A 20,768-nucleotide genomic window follows, 5' to 3' on the forward strand; every position below is an offset into this window, starting at 1 on the left:
TAAGAGTGTTAGGAACTGGTAGGAACATTTTACATAATTATTTGTTTATTTGTTTATTTTTAGGATCCCATTAGCTGAAAGTCTGTGCCATCAGCTAGTCTTCCTGGGTTCCATTCTAAAAAATTACATTACAACAACAACAACACATTTCAATCGTCACAGTAAACAATATATACATTTTATATATGTACATAAATACACAAACACACACTCATACCTACATACAATCTAGTTTCGATTCATAAGACTAAATATAAATACCATATTATTTACAATTACCTTAATCATAACATATAAAAACCTACATCGACATATAACACCTTAGAATTCTTTTAAATGCCAGTTTATTACAAAGCTGACAAACTTTTTTATATTAATTATATTTTTGAACACAAGACCTTTGAAAACCTATCTGTATGTAGAATATCAAACTATATTTTTTATTTATTTATTTATTATTTTTTTCAGAATCAACAACATGCAGCATGTAAACAAAATAATGATAGTGGCAAAGATGGATAAATTACTGAATTATTTAGGGTACAATGGGGCTAAAGGCACACCTTAAGGAAAATTAGCTTTTTCTCTATTAACGAAGTGTAGTAAGATTGAAAAATGTATTTTATTTTATTGAATATTGATGGGGAAACATAATTTGTGTGAAAAGAAATAATAACAGAAGGTTGTTTTGATTGATAATTAATAATAATAAAAAAAAAAGTGGAAAGGGAGGCTTTTACCCCACACATGGAAAATCAAAATCAGACTTTAAACACTGCACACAATGATCTCATGGTTCAGGAATATTTTGCAGTTCATAGTGACAAACAGGTTTATGGAAAGTACTGTGGTTGTTTTTATTGCTGTTTGGGGGGGATTAAGAGATATTAATTTCATTCACTCACCCTCATGCCATCCCAGATTGTTTTTCTTCTTCAGAACAAAATCGAAGATTTGTTGAAGAAAAGCTCAGCTCTGTATCTCCATACCAGGCAAGTGAATGGTGACTAGAACTCCAAAAGCTACAAAAAGGTGATGAAGTCAGCATAAAAGTAATCCATACGACAATTGTACATAGCGGTTATCTGAGTTACCGTAGACTTTATCAGTTTGAACCAGTCTGGCCATTCTCGGCTGATCTCACTCTCATCAACAAGGCATTTCCGTCCACAGAACTGACACTTCACTGGATGTTTTTTGTTTTTGGAACCATTCTGAGTAAATTCTAGAGACTGCAGTGCATGAAAATCCCAGGAGATCAGCAGTTATAGAAATACTTAAACCAACCTGTCTGGCACAAACAATCATCCATGCAATGATCTAATCACTCATTCAAGTGGCAGCAGTGCATAAAATCTTACAGATATGGGTCAGGAGCTTCAGTTAATGTTCACATCAACCATCAGAATAGGGAAAAATTTGATCTCAGTGATTTTCACCTTGGCGTGATTGTTGGTGCCAGACGGGCCGGTTTGACTATTTCTGTAAATGCTGATCTCCTGGGATTTTCACGCACAACAGAGATGTCAGAATGCTGAGAAAAACTTACCGAGGCATGATGTTTATGAGAGAGGTCAACGGAGAATGGCTAGACTGGTTGCAGCGGACAGAAAGGCTACAATAACTCGAACCTTGAGGCGAATGGGCTACAACAGCAGAAGAACACATTTGATACTTTAATAGGACCATAGTGTTCCTTATTAAATGCTCAGTGAGTGTGGAGTTGTCTATCCACATGAAGTTGTGATAGAAGTATTTTTACAATGAAAAATGTCACATAACCGTTTTTAGGCTTTGTACTGAGCATCTATACATTAGAATTGAACTGTCTAATGCAAATGTGCCATTACATTTTTATCACTATTATATTTTATTTCTAGAACAAATACTTGTCAAATATGTCATTGTGCTGTCAACAACTGATTTTTTGTTGTTGTTGCTGTTTTGTTTTTAATACAAGACATGCATTGTGATAATTTTGTGATCTTTAAACCCTCTTGCTTCTCATTCACAGATCAGTGTCTTTTCTTTCAGCAGCTTTTTGAAGGCTGGTATTCCGGTCGAGAAGGTCCGTGATGTCACTATTGGCATTGGAATTAGCATCAGAGGTTCTCACCTCCATAACCTGTGTAAGTTCCAGAAGTTGTAGGAAGGAAGATCTATTAGTTTTCCTTTATTACACATGTTTCTAAAATACTCGATTCTGATTGGTCAATGGCACCATCTAGTGGTCTGACTTTTCTGATTGACAACCACTGACATGTATATACAGTATATAGATCAGTGATAACAATTACACATCCGGGGATTAAGATATATCAGACTGTTCATCCGGATCTAGCGAGTCATTTTCATACCTCTCGGATCAATGCGATCTCTACAAGTAAGCTAGTAAAATAATTTCAACTCACGTTTCATGTTCATTTATGTATTTATTTGGCAAGTAGTCTTGTTATAAGCTGAATATTGAGCACTCAGACAGTCGTTATTTACCAAATAAACATCAACAGTACTCTGATGCAAACCAGAGGTGGAATTGAGCTGTTCAGCTGTTTTCTTCTCACCTACAGTAAATACTTAATTTCAACGCAAATAAATGCCCTTCACTTCACGCCGGTGACCTGATCATCCTGTCTGGGTTTATTTTGCGATTGAAAGCATTCGTGACATACTGTTGATTACCACAAAAATCTATTTTGATTCGTCCTTCCTTTTACATCGTCCCGTAACTTACAATGAAAGTGAATGGGGCCAATCCATTGGTGTTAAAATACTCACTATTTCAAAAGTATAGCCAAAAGATGTAAACAATAGGCGTGTTAACATGATTTTAGTGTGATAAAATCACTTACTTACCTTTTCTGTGCAAAGTTATATACAATTTTAAAACTTAGTTGCCATGACAATGTAATGCTGTAAACCCTAAAACCCTAAAACAAGAAATTTACTGTAAAAATGCTGATTTAAATGACTTTACAGCACAAATAATAGACAAGTTTTAACAGAAGAATAAATGTAAGTACTTTTATGAAATTATAAGCTTTACATTTCTACCTTTAAACCCTCCAAATATTGGCCCCATCCAATGCCACAATGTAACCTTGATTTTTGCTTTTTTTTTTTAAGAAAAGGAGGAATGAGTCAATTCTTTTTGTGAGTGTGTTATTCAACATAATGCCACAAGTGCTGCCAATTGAGCTTAACTTGTATTGAATATTTTTTTTTAAAACGCATATGTAAAATTAGGTTGGGATCATTAATCATGGAGCTGTGAATGGCATTACAGAGAGTAACCTCATAAATAATCTCCTCTCTCTCTCCTAAAGCTAAAAATGCACATACTATTTTTAAACAGTATTTTTGTTTGTGTATTTAGGGCCTGTTCATTGATAGTGTCGGGAGGAGGACATTGTTGTGGAGAGGTTTTGGGAGCATGTCAGCCATCATGGCATTAATCACTGTCACGTTGCACCTCAAGGTGAGTCTCCATCATTTCACAGCAAAAAGCAATCACAGAACAGACCTTTGTCATTTTATCTCCGTTTTATTTTCAGGACTATAGTTTTGTGATTCCACACAGCACAGTTGTCCTATTTTTCCTATTTGCCATTTTCTATGGGGGAGGCCCAGGTAAGCTGTTAATATGCATTGCATAACATTGATTAAATGCTAATTAGCCAGTGTAAATAACTTTTAGAAATATAATTCATAATTAAATATAGTAAATAACTAGAGTAGCCCCATCACTTACAAATGAGATCTTCATCCAATCATCTAGCTGCATTTGCGTTTACTGGGATCCTGCGCTGGTTAGGGTTCGCCATGCTTAGATTCATCTTTCCCTTCCTTACAGTAAGCCCATCATTATACCAATAGCACATATATATATATATATATATATATATATATATATATATACATTTTTTTTTTTTTTGCTATTGGTATTCAGACCTGGAATCTGTTGTGCATAGATAACTAAACTGTTTCAAATGTGTACTTTTAAATATAAAGCAATGTGTAGGCATAAATAATACATATATGGGGCTTTTGGAGTCATTATAAAGCCTGTGATTTGGACTATTGTGATATCTGAGTTTCTTTCTCCTATATTTCATCTTGTCTGCTAAGACCAGAGAATGCTTCGTTAATATGTGACTTAAAATCTGGTTTTCGAACAATGTATAATCCCAGGCTTTCTGTGCACCTTTAAGGTGCTCCTAATAAGCAGCCTACTACAGATCTCAGGGCCTCATTGAAACAAAAGGCCACATTTCTCCTGTTCCAACAGGCTGCTCTGAAGTCTCTTAGCTTTGTTCTCTTCTCCTGCATTTGTCTAATAGCTTTGCTCTGTGTTCTTCATCCTTCCCGAAACGAAAGGCAAAACTCCCCTTGAGATTTCCAGAGACTTTAAGAACATCAGAGCATGTGGATCCACCAAAGAAGATGTCACATTCTTAGAGACAAAGCTGAAAGTTCAGGACCTTGGTACATCAAAGTGGGTGGATGTAAACTGGCAAGGAACTATTTCATTAAAAACATTAAAGACTGCTTAGCCAATCTTTATGTAAGGAATAATGTACAGTCAACAGGAGATATCTTGTACCATCTTGGAGGTGGTTATGCTGTGATAATAACTGGCTAACTGCATGATCCTGCTTATTACATAGTAATAAGCTAAATAAATGTATCAAACGGACATTAAATATTTATTACGTTGGACCTATATTATTAAATGAGAAGAGATTTTGGGCTTCATAAATTGTAGTGCTTATTGTCAACTCTTGTTAAAAAAAAATATTTCTGAGAAAGCACTGTCTAAATGAATAAATTATGCAATGTCTGTCATTATTCTTGCTTGTATCTTGAATAACTTATTTGTTACATATTTTCTAGCTCAGCAAACAACCATTATAATCTCTACATGGCTCTGCCCATTCTGTTTTTATCAAAGCACAAATAATTTCCAGTAAGTGGGGTTAACCCCTACTGAATCAGCCTACCCATTATTGTGCAGTGTCTTTGGGTCTGTGGAACTCCTTTAATGTTCTGCTCAGGGAATGCATTTCTTATCAGTGCCTCACAGGCAGTATGGGGCTTCCCAGCCTCATTAGCAGTTTAATACATACTGTGTGCACTTAATAGATGAAAAATGATTGACATCGCTATGGCAATAACTAAATGCTTTATCACAACTCGGCTGTTTCACAGGATTAACTGTATGATTAATTTTACCAACTATATCAGTGATTATGGACATTCCCTACACACTCTGTGTATGGAGGAACAGCTTTATGTGCATAGCATATTCCCTAATGGGAATGACCCATTTTTGGTTAGCAATGTAGGCACAGGCTGGAATAAAAGTTTATATGTACAAAGTCAAGTCAACTCATTTTTATTTTGTATAGCGCATTTCACAACACACACTATTTCAACGCAGATTTACAGAACATCATGCATTATCAGACAATGAAACTGTAATATCTATAAAGTCTTGAAGTCATCATTGTGTAGTTTGATTATACATTATTGTTAATCATGTATAAAAAAATAAACAATTAAATAATAATTGTATTTAGAACCCCAGTGAACAAGCCGAAGGCGACTGTGGCAAAGAATACAACACTCAATAAGATGCTTGTTAATGGAAAAAAATAACTTTGGGAGAAATTAGGCTCGGTGTAGGTGCCAGTTCCCCTCTGGCTAAAGAGCATGAATATAATGCTAATATTAGTTATTTACATGGTTTATAATTATTAAACTAAGTGTTAAAGGTCAGTGTTTACGTATTCAAAGATTTTTGTAAGAACTGTAAGATTAATGACTAATGTCTTTGAAATTCACTTAGATGCATTGTCCTTTGTTAGTTAGCTGATGAAGGCGTTTGTTGGCAATTAATTCATAGTCTATGTATTCTATTTTAAGAGAGTGTAGTCAATCATTAGACCAAGGTGATGCATGCAGAGATCAGTGAGGTTCATCACAGTTCAACCAGCTGGTAATTTTAGGTGAGGTCTATCCTAAAACCATGGTTCAGGCAGTGGCATATGAAGTATCCCATGTCTTATAATTGGAGTTGGCATCAGTTCATCCCCTAAAGTCCATCATAATAGACTGAAGTGATGTCTGGCTAGCACCGGCTGCGTTTAGTCATCATCACTCAGAGACATGCAGCAGTGGAGTCCAACACCAAGCAGGAAAAGAGCTGGATCTCAGTCAGTTATGCTCATTGGTAAATTAAATTAGATATTTTAAAATGCACATCCTATGCTTACTAGCTACAGCCAGTTGAAAACAATTCATGGATATTTGGCTAAATGTTGTATTTTTGAAATTATAGAACAGTATTTTCAATCGGCCAATGGGTGGAGCTGTTTATTCACCCTAGAGCTGCAGTACACCACACTCTGCAATGCGATCAGCTTTTAATTACAACCAAAGAGAGCAGAATTTGTAATTAAATATGTATAACAAGATAATCTTCCACTTTTATGTCAAACGTTAAAGTACCTGACACATGTTTTTGTTTAAATGTATTGGAGTGAAAGATATTTAAAGGGATAGTTCACCAAAAAATGAAAATTCTCTCATAATTTATGCACTCTCATGCCTTCCCAGATGTGTATTACATTCTTTCTTCTGCACAGCACAAATTAAGATTTTTAGAAGAATATTTCAGCTCTGTAGGTACTCACAAAGCAAAGTGGGTTCCAAATTTTTAAGCTCCAAAATGCATAAAAGTAATTCATAAGACTCGAGTGGTTAAATCCATGTCTTCAGAATAGATATGATAGGTGTCTGTGAGAAACAGATAAATATTTAAGTATGTGCATGAAGAATTCAAATCGCCAAAAACAAAAAAGAAGAATTTAAAAGTGAAAGTAAAAGTGGAGATTGATAGTAAAACAGGACTTCGATTTTTATGTTTCTCATCCACACTTATCATATCACTTATGAAGATATGGATTAAACCACTGGAGTTGAATGGATTACTTTAATGTTGCCTTCATGTCCTTTTAGAGCTTCAAAATATTGGAATCCTTTTACTTGCATTGTATGGACCTAAAGAGCTGAGATATTCTTCTAAAATCTTTATTTGTGTTCAGTAGAAGAAAGTCATACACATCTGGGATGGCATTATATATTATAAAATGTATTGATTCTCAGGGATTTGTGAACTGTCATCAACATCTTTGAACTATATTTTGATTTTGACAAATTTATCGGAAAATCTACTTCTAGTTTTTCTAGTGGAGAGCATACGTGTAGGTTGAAATATAGGCCACTCCACTATATATTTCATCAGATCTCAGCTGTGTGCTGTTCTTAGGGTTGTCCATTGGGCTGGGAATCTGCTTGTGTTTTTTGTTTGCTTAAGTAGTATTTGGATAAAATGGATGTACAACATTAACTTTTTTGAACGTAGTGTGTTCTTTAAGACCTACTACTAACAAAGACTATTTATTAGCCCAAAAGTTAATATGAAAACCACTTAGTAGTCATTTCTCAATCACAATGCCACTGTCAAATCTCATAAAAACACACAAACATGCATCTTATTAACTACCACCATAAATTTAGGTTAACTATAATGTGACAGAAGTCCTCTTGGTTATACAATAGATATTTCAAACAGATTGGTGAGTATATTGATTTAATTCATTCTAGATGTCCTTGGGTGGATTATTTTGCAAGCGTAAAATGCAATAAGGGCTGAACAGACTAATAATGGCTGACCTGCATACTGACACAGCATTTGGCACTGAGAAGCATGGGGTAATTTGTTCTCTAGTCATATCACTGCAAGTCCACAAAGGCAAATGGAACAATGGAATGGACTGTTAGGAGACGGTCAGACAACCGTAATATAATTTGCTTCATTAACATTCCTGCAGCTCGTTATTAATGTTCAGTTGGCGTCCTGTCAATTGCATGACTGAAACTGGTCATTAGTCTTGTGAATGAATGTGAGTGTGCAAGTAGATGTACTTTGACATTGCAAGGGCAATGCACAAAATTAATGTCCTTCATGACATGAAGTCTGAACTCACAATACACTAATGCTCTATGCCCTCATGCACCTTTTAAAACTCCCACTTCAAAATGATTTATATGTGCCACATCAAGAGCATTGAATTGCAGAAAGCTGGAGTGGCAAAATACTAATCTGAATGAAGAAGGGTTTAGTAAGACGCAATTAAGTTGGGGTTTACAGTGTGGTGCAAAAACAGTGACAAAGGTGCACACAAACGACTTCTTAGAACATTCTCAAATTATGCTGCAATCATCAGGTTTGAATTATTTATGGAGACTTAGCTTAATTGCATGCTGTCAGTAAAGCATATTTAATGACAAAAATTCATGTAGTTTGTTCAACCTTTAACTCAAATTGTTATGCTGAGAAAATATTTTGTAATACAAATATTTGTATTCAATTGCAGAAGTGCAAAATAGAGGATATTCACTTTTGCTCCCCACTGCATATGGATGGTCTATTCTGTACCGTAAAAGGGTCTGGAAAGAACAAGCAAACATGCTATGATTGATTGTTAGTAGGCATGATATGTCTGTATGTGTGTAAATGCACAGATGGGCATTCTTCAGCAAGGTCATTAATGCACAGCGACTGGGGCAACAGCTGGAAAACATGGGGCCTTTTGGCACTGCTGGATTATCTCCAGTGTGAGAGTGAGAAATTATCAATGAATGAAAAATAGTCTTGAGACCTCCTGATCTGAGGGTTATGATCTCTCAATTGCTTCATTTAACTGTGTAGGCATCACAATTTAGACACAAGCCATTCATTGTAATGGATTTGAGTGTTTTCAACAGGTTGCTGTATGGATATTTCTGAATGGAAACAAACAGACCAGAATGGATTGAATTGGATTCATTGCATACTGTATATACACTCACTGACCACTTATTCTTGTGATTATCTAATCAGCCAATCGTGTGGCAGCAGTGCAATGCACAAAACCATGCAGATGCGGGTCAGGAGCTTTAGTTAATGTTCACATCAACCATCAGAATGCGGGAAAATGTGATCTCAGTGATTTTGTCTATGGGATGATTATTGGCGCCACAAAGGTTAGTTCCAGTATTTCTGGAACTGCTGATCTCCTGGGATTTTCATGGACAGCAGTCTCTAGAGTTTACTCAGAATGGTGCCAAAAACTAAAAATATTCAGTGAGTGGCAGTTCTGCGTATGGAAACGCCTTGTTGATGAGTGTGTTAAATGCAGAACTGAGCTGACAGAATGGCTATGGTATCTCAGATAACCACTCTGTACAATTGTATTAAGCAGAATAGCATCTCAGAATGCACAACACGTCGAAATTTGAGGCAGATGGGCTACAACCGCATAAGACCAAATCGTGACTTTATTAGGACCAAAGTGTTCCTAATAAAGTGCTAAGTGAGTGTAGATAATACTGTGTTGTTATGGATCATTGTTTCTGGAAATAAAAAGAAGTATAGATAAATTGCCATTATTTTAAATGTGCTACATGCATGAACGCTCTTGGATTTGTGGCATAATTAAAGAATTTTGACTGAAATGACAATACCTTCAAGGGGTTTGGTGCCACATACAGTATATTTAGCAATTGAGTGTCATCCAGCAAGTGACATGGGGAATGATGTCTTCAGTGCATAAAATGGAAATTATGCAGATCGAAATGAGCTTCACTTATTCTCTTACTGTCTGAATAAATAATTAATTTTAAACTTTATAGAAGGAAATAGATAATACCCTCTGATCTGCGACCAGCCATTCCGCAAACCAAACCCAACCACTACAGGAGAAATCTCTAAAAAACGATCTTTGGTCAGCCTCCCTCTACCTAATTGAACACACATGATGAGGGCCAGTTTTAGGGAGTGTTCACTCTAGGCACACATCTTGAGCAGCATGGGATGTAGCTATGTTGTCTACTAACACTGAAGCATTGTAAAACATTTGCGAGCTACTTAATCTGGGTATTTTAGGCTAATCGCTGTTAGCAGTGTTTCAGTGTACTTTTTTGCATAAGCATCAAATTGTGGCTCTTACCACTTGAAAGAGTCTCTGTGCACCTCAAGATATAGAAGTGACATGACTCCAGTCAACAAATCATCTACATGCAGACTGTGTGGAATAATTTGATGACCTGTCCATGACCCTTGTGTTCTATATTACATCATGTTAGTTACACACAGGGAAACCAAATGGTACTTGACAAAACAGTAAGAAAAGTTATAAAGCAAACAATCAGGTTTGAAATGTTTAAAATAGATATTCATACACTTTTTTTCCCATTAAGATAACAAATTACATATAATTGTCCCAGCCGGAGTGGGACATACATTTTAAATGTGTGGAGACCAGCTTAAAGTTTAAGTTGTTTGATGCTTTTTGCCTTTAATTTTTTTATTTTTGTGCTCAACCTTGAATATTTCAATTTGATTCTGGACGACTTTCAAAAAAAAAGTATTTTGAGTGTTTAAAAAATGTAAATAGACAGTTACAATTTAAATCAAACATAATGCAAATCTTCAAAGCTCCTTAGATACAGTAAATTAGCGTCATAGTAGCTCTAGATGAAAGATTGGAATAACAGCAGTTGGCTCTCTGAAGTCAACAAATAATGAATGCAATGTTTATGTCACTCATCATTGCAAGTGATTTATACATCAGTTACCTCTGACATAAATGCACTAAAAGCATATAGTTAAACCACATATTGCTGAACTGACATCGCCCCCACAATAGATGGATAAGCGCACACACGCACGCACGCACGCAAATCAGTAATTTATCAATTATTTAAATACTGAAGTAAATATTTAAAAATATTGTTATTTGTGGAAGATGTCATGACTCATCTTACAAATGAAGAAACAGCCCATCTTTCTGTAGGTGTAAGTTAGTATTAAAAGGAAAGTTCACAAAAAAGGTCATAATTTACTCACCTTCATGCGGTTCCAAAACCTTTCTTTTTAAAATCTCCTTTTGTGTTCCATGTAAGTAAATCACATGGGTTTGGAATAGGGCGGGGCGATGTATTGAATATTCGCAATAATATTGCGATGATTTTGCTGGCCATAAGCAATTTTGTGACTATCACAATGATAGAAGGTTCCTTTTTTTGGCCACTCCATTTTCTAAAGAGTGCATTGTTAGACTCATTTCTCAATCTTTCAGGGCTGCAAAATTATAAAATAACATCAACATCTTAGTATTGTCATATAAGATTATTAAACAGCAAAATAATTCAATAAATACATGGTCTGTGAGTACAGGTGACACGCTGTACTGTGTGCGTATGTGGGAATCATGATACGCTCTTTTAAGCGCTCTCAGGGTATCCCACGTGTATTGTGAAAGCAAAGCGCTGCAGATTAACACATTTGATTTTTATTTCTTGCATTAAACATTTTAAATATACTTGGCTACAGTGGATGTTTGGTTGAATTTCCTCTAATAAAAAGAAACACTTAATGCAATTTCAGAACAGTTGAAGTCAGAAGCTTACATACACTTAAGTTGAAGTCATTAAAACCAATTTTATAACCACTCCCCAGATTTAATATTAGCAAACTATAGTTTTTTAGGACAACTAAAGTCGTTTAGGGCATCTACTTTGTGCATGTCACAAGTCATTTTTCCAACAATTGTTTACAGACAGATTGTTTCACTTTTAATTGACTATATCACAATTCCAGTGGGTCAGTTTACAAGTTAACTGTGCCTTCAAGCAGCTTGTAAAATTACAGGAAACGATGTCAAGCCTTAAGACAATTAGATTCTGAAAGGATGTGTACTGAATTGGAGATGTACCTGTGGATGTATTTTAAGGCCTGCCTTCAAACTCAGTGCCTCTTCGCCTGACATCATGGGAAAAGCTAAAGAAATCAGCCGAGACCTCAGAACAAAAATGTGTGGACCTCCACAAGTCTGGTTCATCCTTGGGAGCAATTTCCAAATGCCTGAAGGTACCACCATTCTGTCTCCTAGAGATGAACGTGGTTTGGTGTGAAAAGACCCAAAGCATACCTCCAAAGTTGTGGCAAAATGATTTAAGGACAACAAAGCCAAGGTATTGGAGTGGGCATCACAAAGCCCTTACCTCAATCCGAAAGAAAATTTTTGGGCAGAACTGAAAAAGCATGTATGAGCAAGGAGGTCTAAAAACCTGACTCAGTCACACCAGTTCTGTCTGGAGGAATGGGCCAAATTTCCAGCAACTTATTGTGAGAAGTTTGTGGATGGCTACCCAAAATGTGTGACCCAAGTTAAACAATTTAAAGGCAATGCTACCAAATACTAACCAAGTGAATGTAAACTTCTGACCCACTGGGAATGTGATAAAAGAAATAAAACATTCTCTCCACTATTCTGATATTTCACATTCTTAAAATAAAGTAGTGATCCTAACTGACCTAAGACAGGGAATGTTTCCTACGATTAAATGTCAGGAATTGTGAAAAACTGAGTTTAAATGTATTTGGCTAAGGTCATCTGTATTACAAACACACACACACACCATTAAAACCACCTGCCTAATATCGTGTAGGTCCCCCCTGAGGCATGGACTCCACAAGACATCTGAAGGTGTCCTGTGGTATCTGGCACCAAGACGTTAGCAACAGTTACCTTTCAATCCTGTAAGTTGCTAAGGGGGGCCTCCATGGATCAGACTTGTTGATCCACCACATCCCATAGATACTCAATCGGACTGAGATCTGGGGAAATGTTGGCCAATTCAACACCTTAAAACTCTTGGTCATGTTCGTTAAACCATTCCTGAAAAATTTTGCAGTATGGCAGGGCGCATTGTCCTGCTGAAATAGGTCACTGCCATCAGAGAATACTGTTGCCATGAAGGGGTACGTGGTACGTGTCAAAGTCACATCAACACAAAGGCCAGGACCCAAGGTTTCCCAGAAGAACATTGTCCAGAGCATCACACTGCCTGCCTTCTTCCCATGGTGCATCCTGCTACCCCAGGTAAATGATTTCTATTTCATCTGCTTCAAACTTCTCTGTCTGCTGGTATGAATGTCACATCACGAAAGTGTTTTACTGCTGTTCAAATGCACATTGGATCACATAATGTATATGTATAAATGTTTTCTATCTGAAAGGACTAAATAATAAATGAAACAAATGACAATAAAACACAAAGTAATCTCTTCAGTATCAAAATACTTTTTGAATGTAACTGTATTCTAATTACCAATGATTTAAATTATTTTCTCCCAAACCCTGTGTATGTGTGTATAATATATATATATATTTATTAGATCATTTAAATGATTGGTAACTAGAATAGAATAGTTACATTCAAAAAGTATTTTGATTACTGAAGAGATTACTTTGTGTTTTATTGTCAGCCATACCACCCGGACCTAGTTTGAAAAACACAAGGGTTCGTAAATGACAATTTATATATTTGGTAAAATAACTCATAAGAGAACAAAGTCACAACTTTGTCACCTAAAATTTGCTAAATAAGCACAGACAGTAGCATTTTTGTGAGCTTGTGCTTATCTGAGCCACAGTTCTCTATGCTTAACTCTGCCACATAATCTCATTCAGCCAAAAGGAATGCAGGAAGATTGGTTGATTGGTGGCCATATGTCATTGCACATATTTTCATTTAGCAAATTATCCAAAATCTTCAGGGAAAAGCAGACATGAGCCACTGTCCTTAACAGCAAAGACAAGATTCAGAATTGTCATAAGTCACACTTGAATTGTCTCACAATTTCATGGTTTTGCTTTGTCTACAGTTTCAGACCTCAGTGGTCCCCTAGGAGCTATTATTGCGTTTTGCAACACTGAATCATGCAGTCTGTGGCATTTTCAAGTCATTTTGCTTTACTTTCAAAATACACTGTAGAAGTAGCTCTTTCCGCTAGATCCAGAAAAATACACACTTGGAAAAGTGTGACTAAATGACCAGCAAACAGAAATGTGCTTTAAGTGCTGAAGAGGCAATATGTCTTGGTCAACAGAGCAGAAGTTAGCAATGAGAAATAAACGGTTCTTTCTCTGCACATTCACTGCACTGTTGAAATCAACTATGTAGACAGTCTATGAAAGTATTAACTTTTGGCTTTTTGTGCTGGCCTTCTTTCACAAGTTCTAAGAAAGAATAAATAAGCATTTATTTTATTCATTTTGTATCAATAGGCAACCCTCCTTCTGCTGAAAAAGTCTGCAAAGTTGTCATGATCTGAGGTAAAGGAGAGAAAACCGACGAGGAGATAGATAAAGAGGGATAGAAATACAGGAATAATTCCTCCCAGTCACCTGGCCAAAGCTCTAATGTAGATCACATGTTTATGCAGCTGGTCCTACAATAACTCTGCCAACTCAAGCTCTTGCTCCATGACTCTTCTGACCACCAAGTACATATGAGGACACACATTCCTCAGACGGTAGCGCAAATCCTCTAATGTTTCGGGTCTGTCAGGGGCATTAGTACTTTGCCACTTTTAAACAAGTCTACCGTTCAGATAAAGTTTTCAGACTTTGAGCACATGGGAGTGTGGTAATGGCTTATACATGTATGAAAACCACAAATGTATTAGTGAGCAGTTAAAGTAGCATTCGAGTTCTAGGTGTAATATGATAGCTGTATGTTTCTGCTCCACTTTGCCATTATGAACTGGAATGTACGGATACACAGTCCAGATATACATAGGCATTTCCTTTAAATTTCCTTATAGCTTGTGTGAAATTGATAATGACACAAAGGTTTTTCAATGTTCTTAACTTCTGACACGTTTTGACCAATGGATTTCCATGACCTGCCCACTCATGATTACTAGATACAGATTTTTTTTAAAATGTTAATTACTTGAATTTCAGATTCAGACCGATTTGATAAATCTTTCAAACAGTCTGTGACCCAGCTTGACCAATTCACTGAAAAGAACCAACTCAAAGGATTTGCTCATCTCTGACATCACTATGGCTTGCGAAACAAGTTTGACTCTATACAAGTATTTTAGAGCAGAACTAGATTTTATTTTATTAATATAGAAATTGCCATGAATTTCCACAAGGCCTTATATTAGTCTCCATTTTTTTGATTCCCTGACATTTCCAGGTCTTCCATGACCATGGGAACCCTGTAACTAAGAATAACCCAGCCCACAAATTAAAATTCTGTCATTTAGTCAAACTTATTTAATTCTTAACCCAAATGGGGTTTCCTCCTTTGTGGACCCACATCTATCATATCGCTTCTGAAGCCATGGATTAAACCACTGAAGTCCATTGGATTACTTTTATGCTGTCTTTATGCGCTTTTTTGTATCAGTAAAACCAAAACCAGACATTTGGCATTGAGCAGATGCTGAACATGTTTGTGTCTTGTCAGAGATCACCGAATGCTCTGATGACGAACCAAGAGCAGTCAATCAAATTTCTCACATAAAGACTTTTTTTAATTTCCAATACAGGAGAAAAATCAGCAAATTAATGTGCATGCCATTACTATGATCTCTACATTATGATTAGTACATAAATGATTCTATTAATACCAAATATAAAAATATGTCATACGTCATTTACAGAATTTATATTACATCCTTAACTTAGTGAATTTTCTTCATTCGATTGCGTATATACACACACATCACATTACTGACTAAAATGGGCTGTTCAGACCAAAGTAGTAAACTTTCAGAACTTTTCAGAAAAAAAGGCACTGTGCCTGAATGTTTTACATCACGAACAATTGCACATTAGCTGTAACAAGTGTGGCAACAGTGCTGCAAAGAAAAGGTGAATTTGAAAACATCAAATGGGAAAACAAGCGTATGCAATGCATTTGAGGTGTGGAATTAAATTACTGTGCATTATTCACTGGAAGTCTCACAACACTGAAAAACCTTTCAACAGTTATTTGCAATGGACCTTAGTCAGGGTATATGGCATATTTAACTGTGCACTCAGTAAACTTTGTTCATTTTGCACTGTCATCTAGTAGTGTAGATGCAGCAAAATGCAAAAACAGAAAATCATTTACCAATGCCATTCTATAGATGCACTATTTGCAGTCAGCCATTAATTAATATATTCTACAAGTGAAAGCATCCGATTACAGGGGTTTACTCAGACAAAAGCTATATTTAGCTGGTCACATGATCTTAACATGTTAGGGCTCATGAATGTGCACCTAGCACCATATGTAGAATAAAGCAGCCTTTTCTCTGAGCAGTGTCTTCATATCATGTAAATGTACATTAGCGGTAGACTGATATATCGTTTTTTTTCTTTTCTTTCTCCCTGTTCCTCTATGGCCGGCACTGGAGGATTATACAGTTAGAACAACTTGGTTCTACAGTATGACAGCGGCCTCTAGAGATTAAATAAATACTATCATTGACAAACAATACTGATTCAGATTTGTTTCTTCAATGCAAATTCGGTTATTTTGATTAGATAAATCAGGTGTTTTAAATAACAGCAAGGGCATGAAAAATATTTGACTATGATGGAAACATGCCCTGACAGCACATACATGGCATCTAAAATTCATATGTTTTGAATAATAATAATAAACATCACCTGGTGAAATATATATATATATATATATATATATATATATATATATATATATATATATATATATATATATATATATATACATACATACATACACACAATACTGTGGCAAAGTCAGTAAGCACATAAGATGTTTAACAAAAGCATTTGTCTTAAGATAGTTATTTATATTATTTATACCTTCAGCTTTAGTGTGTCAATAGGAAATATACATGTTAGACTCCCAAACATTACTTTTGCAAATAGAAAAGATTTGAACAAAAGAACAGGGAGCCCTGCAACTGATGTCATGTCCCCCACAAAGCACAGTACTGTGTATATACATTCTCATGATCTTAATAATCTTTTGATCTGAAGGTGTATGCGCAAATGCTTGAAATGAGTTTTGTAGACAAAAATATAATTGTGCCACCATATTCATTTATTTCATTATAAAACAAAAATTTTATTAAAGTTTTTTGAAATTGATGACTTGTACCAAATAATAAAGAAAAGCAGCCCAACATAGATGGGAACTCCTTCAATACAGTTTAAAAATCATCCCAGGGTGATACCTCAAGACGTTGGTTGAGAAAATGTCAAGAGTACACTTGGTGAACACTTTGAAGATGCTAAAATATTAAAAACAGTTTCAAATTATTTTGGATTTTTTTAGTCACAACATAATTCCCATAGTTCCATTTATGTTATTCCATTGTTTTGATGACTTTACTATTATTCTAAATTTGAAAAAAAATTATAATAAAGAATGTGCGTGCACGCACGCACGCACGGACTCTTGTAGACTCTGTGCCCATCGTATTAAGGAAAGGCTAATAAAGGTTTTTTTTTAACATTCTATAAATCGGTTTTAAAAACTATCGTCCGATTAATCAGTTATCCGTCTTTTCCACAAACTTAATTATTGGTATCGGCAAAATCCACTTTTGGTCAGGTCGACCTCTAATGTACATGATTTTGAACTTTTGTAAAAATACGATTCTACTAGTTTAAAAGTTAAGTAATGAAAAAAACATTTAATATAGTGCACCTTTAATTTGACAGAAATGGCATCTACCCTGACTAAGGTCTAGGGACAAATGAAATCTTGTTGTGCAAGACTGTGCAGGGTGCAGTAGGCGTAACTTTTAGGAGATAATGCAGTTTTTGCTTTTCCTACGTTTGCGTGCGTGTAATTGTCCACGGCTCCCAAACTGATTAGACGCGCCCGGTCCTGAAGAGTATTTGCGTAGTAAATCTTCGCTGGTCATATACCTCAGCTGTACCGGTCTGGGAATGGGCTCACCCAGAAAATAACCTTCATCCTCTGACTCAGAAGATGAGGAACATGTTGAGCACCAATCGTCATCATAATCGCACCGGTTCCACGAATAAAGGCTTTGATGTCGGTGTGGGGCGGGGTTTTGAAGCGTCAGGTCAGAGGTTGTCCGAGGGCAAGGTCTGAAAGGCTGCTGCCTCAACCTACCACTCCCACCACAGTGTGTGTCCCGTGGCCCACGAGGAGGAGGAAACTGGTCGTAATCCTCACGAACATGAATCTGAGAATGCTTTCGGGCTGGACGGTGCTCAGCAGCAAGGTTAAGTGCATTTTCTGAACGTGAACGTCTGGAACGGTGAGAGCGGCGATGGTGGTGTCTTCGGCGGGGCTCTTCCTGGTCGACACAGCGGTGGCGATTCCGTTCGCTCATGGGTGGTAGCCGAGCATTGTTGGCATTGCTCACCAAGCTTGCTTGATCCTCCTCCTGGTAGGCAAATCCAGGTGGCAAAGCATTAATTCCAGGAAGTTCACAGGGGTATTGCCCAGGGAATTTGACTTGCACCGGGGCCTCGAGCTCCTGGTAGGGCTGTGCGGAGTTCAGGCTGTGGAGAGATTCTGAGCTGTGGAACTGTACAGAAGAGTTAAGTGTGCCCATATTACTCTTTTCAGACACATTCATGCCAGAATCTTTGCTCAAATCTGGCATTGAGAAGCGAGACAAGTGCTCCTGCCGTTTACTGCCGTCATCTGCAGAGGTGCCTGCAGACAAGAAACACATGAAAGGTAGCTGTAATGTTCTATTACATCATTACCAGACCATAAAATAAGTCGGCAATATATTAAAGAGCTGGATAAATAGAACTGTAAAACAATATTAAATGATGATCTGTTAAAGACCATGTAAAGACCCCAGTATTCTTTCCGGTCTTGTTTTATATCCTATTGAAACAGGAAATTTGGTTGAGGTACATTGATGGGTTCATCTCTATTTTTTAAATAACCATTAGCCTTTAATTTACGTCACAGCCACAAATCTTTTGATCTCATGGGGCTTCAACATTTTCACTGCTTAATCCCCCAGAAACAACAAATACAGACATATTGGCACAATAGTTGCTTTTCTGAACAATCGGTTATCTGCTAAATCGATTAAGTAGTTGCAAATTCTTTTTATAATAGGTGACATAAAAATCGGTTTATTGGCCATTTCCACCAGCTTAGTTTTCATATCAGCAAAATCCACTATCAGTCGACCTCTAGTTTCTAAAATAAAAAGAATGCAAAGTACCTGTAGCATTAGACAGAGCCAATGATACCATTGAGCCATGTGGAGTTTGCTCCAATGGTGTGAGCTGCTCACTAAAGCTAAGTGCACTGATGGGGTTTCTGCTGCGGCCCATCTGTGGCCCAACTTCCTTATCTTTCTCCCTCTGAAATACATGCAAGCTTATGGACCGCTTATCCATGAAGCTGTTCTGTGGAACTTCATTAAAGCTAGCCTGTGTCCTCATTTTCGGTGGGTAATAGTCCTCTGGTCCCGGCTGGAACCAGTTCTCATTCAAAGACTGTCCTTTTAGAGCAGAAATGGGAGGTCTCCTCGATTCCTTAGGCCAGGGATCTGATGGGTGACCAGGGGATAGATTTGAAGGATAAGAAGTCCGGATGTTGCATTGACTGAGTAAATGAAGAGGGTTTGAAGAGAGTTCATTATGGCTCGGATACCCATACCTCTCTGAATGTGTCTTCCAGGATGGAGGTTCTCGAGTCAGACTGGTCGTTTGACTGGAAAGACTAAGCAAATCCATTTGAAGGGAAAGTGGGTCAACGTCAGCAGAGTAACACCCTGCAGAACCATTCCTCCCCTGGCCCCTTTCCACTCCAGAACCACTGTTATTGGTGCTCTTGTTGGATTTGGAGCTGCTGTGCCGAGCCTCATGGGAACGAGCGCTCTGGAAAGCAGAATCTGATAAATCAGAGCTGTTTTGGTCATCACCGATGCTACACACCCGAGAGCAGAAGATCTGACCCTGCTTAGGTAGAAAGGGGCGGCCGAGCAGAGACTTCTTACAGCGGGCACAGCTAAAACAGGCTTCGGTGGCATGCCAGTGTTGGCCGTCATATGTCATCTGGCCTTGGTCAATACCTGGAATAAAACACAATCAGAGGACTTGTATTACACACAGGTCATATGTACATTCTTTGGTTTATGAGTGCAATACTTTCCCGTGTAACACATTGCTTTACAGCAAAAGCACAAGAGAGTAATCTTTTAGGCATGGTGTTAAAAGTGTTAAAAAAAGATTACATAGCACTTAATGTTTTTGTATTCTGTGAAGAGTTTACAATCCACACTAATGGATATATTATACAATGGTGAAGAGTTTGTAAATTACAATACTTTCCATGAGCAACTTTAACTTTATTGCAGGATTAATGTGAGTGAACATACACGGAACAAAGATAGAGTAAAATTGCCTCCTTCCCATGAGGTGTAGACTTGTTTACAGAAAACTGATTATACAGCATGCCACATACTGCAGAAATACATTATATCTGAATCACAGCTCTTTTAAAAAGGCCCTAATGGACAACATCTGTTTTCAAAACCTTCACTAATGGTTCCTGTTTATAATCAGTTTCACAAAATTACTTTCTGTGGTCCTGTGTGGAAAGAAATTCAAGATTTGAATTTCTATGAAACAAGCTGCCAAAACTCGGCTCAAAGTGAAAGCCAAATTCTATGGCTAAACTCAATAAACTTGTTGCGGCTCTTAGGAAATGTTTTGTATTATTGCTTAATATATTTTACTAATATCTGTTATTAACAAAAGGCAGGTCAGTTGTCCCTTGGCAGTTGCAGCAGTGCAATTTCTGCAGGAGCAAAGATGAGGAATTGTTACCCTTCTGGGATAAGTAGACTAGCATCCCTGCTTAAAAAAAAACCA

At 36.8% G+C, this 20,768-nt stretch overlaps 1 protein-coding gene and 1 long non-coding RNA gene across 4 annotated transcripts in view; one reads left to right on the forward strand and one right to left on the reverse strand.

The window, feature by feature from the left end:
* The first annotated feature begins 879 nt into the window (after positions 1-879).
* Positions 880-3,406, forward strand: LOC127625632 (uncharacterized). Its single transcript, XR_007968324.1, has 3 exons — positions 880-1,032; positions 2,035-2,129; positions 3,377-3,406. It is a non-coding gene; the product is annotated as an uncharacterized LOC127625632 (long non-coding RNA).
* Positions 3,407-16,965: 13,559 nt separating this feature from the next.
* Positions 16,966-20,768, reverse strand: part of LOC127625622 (prickle-like protein 2) — a 118,259-nt gene continuing 114,456 nt past the window's right edge. For all 3 annotated transcript variants that reach the window (XM_052100908.1, XM_052100910.1, XM_052100909.1), the window contains 2 exons: positions 19,112-19,966; positions 16,966-18,582 (listed from right to left, as the gene is read on the reverse strand). In XM_052100908.1, the coding sequence (XP_051956868.1) occupies positions 17,693-18,582; positions 19,112-19,966 (1,745 nt within the window). In that variant the 3' untranslated portion in view covers positions 16,966-17,692. The remainder of the gene's footprint in view (positions 18,583-19,111; positions 19,967-20,768) is intronic.

The sequence above is a fragment of the Xyrauchen texanus genome, chromosome 32 (assembly GCF_025860055.1).
Source record: "Xyrauchen texanus isolate HMW12.3.18 chromosome 32, RBS_HiC_50CHRs, whole genome shotgun sequence".
NCBI lineage: Eukaryota > Metazoa > Chordata > Actinopteri > Cypriniformes > Catostomidae > Xyrauchen > Xyrauchen texanus.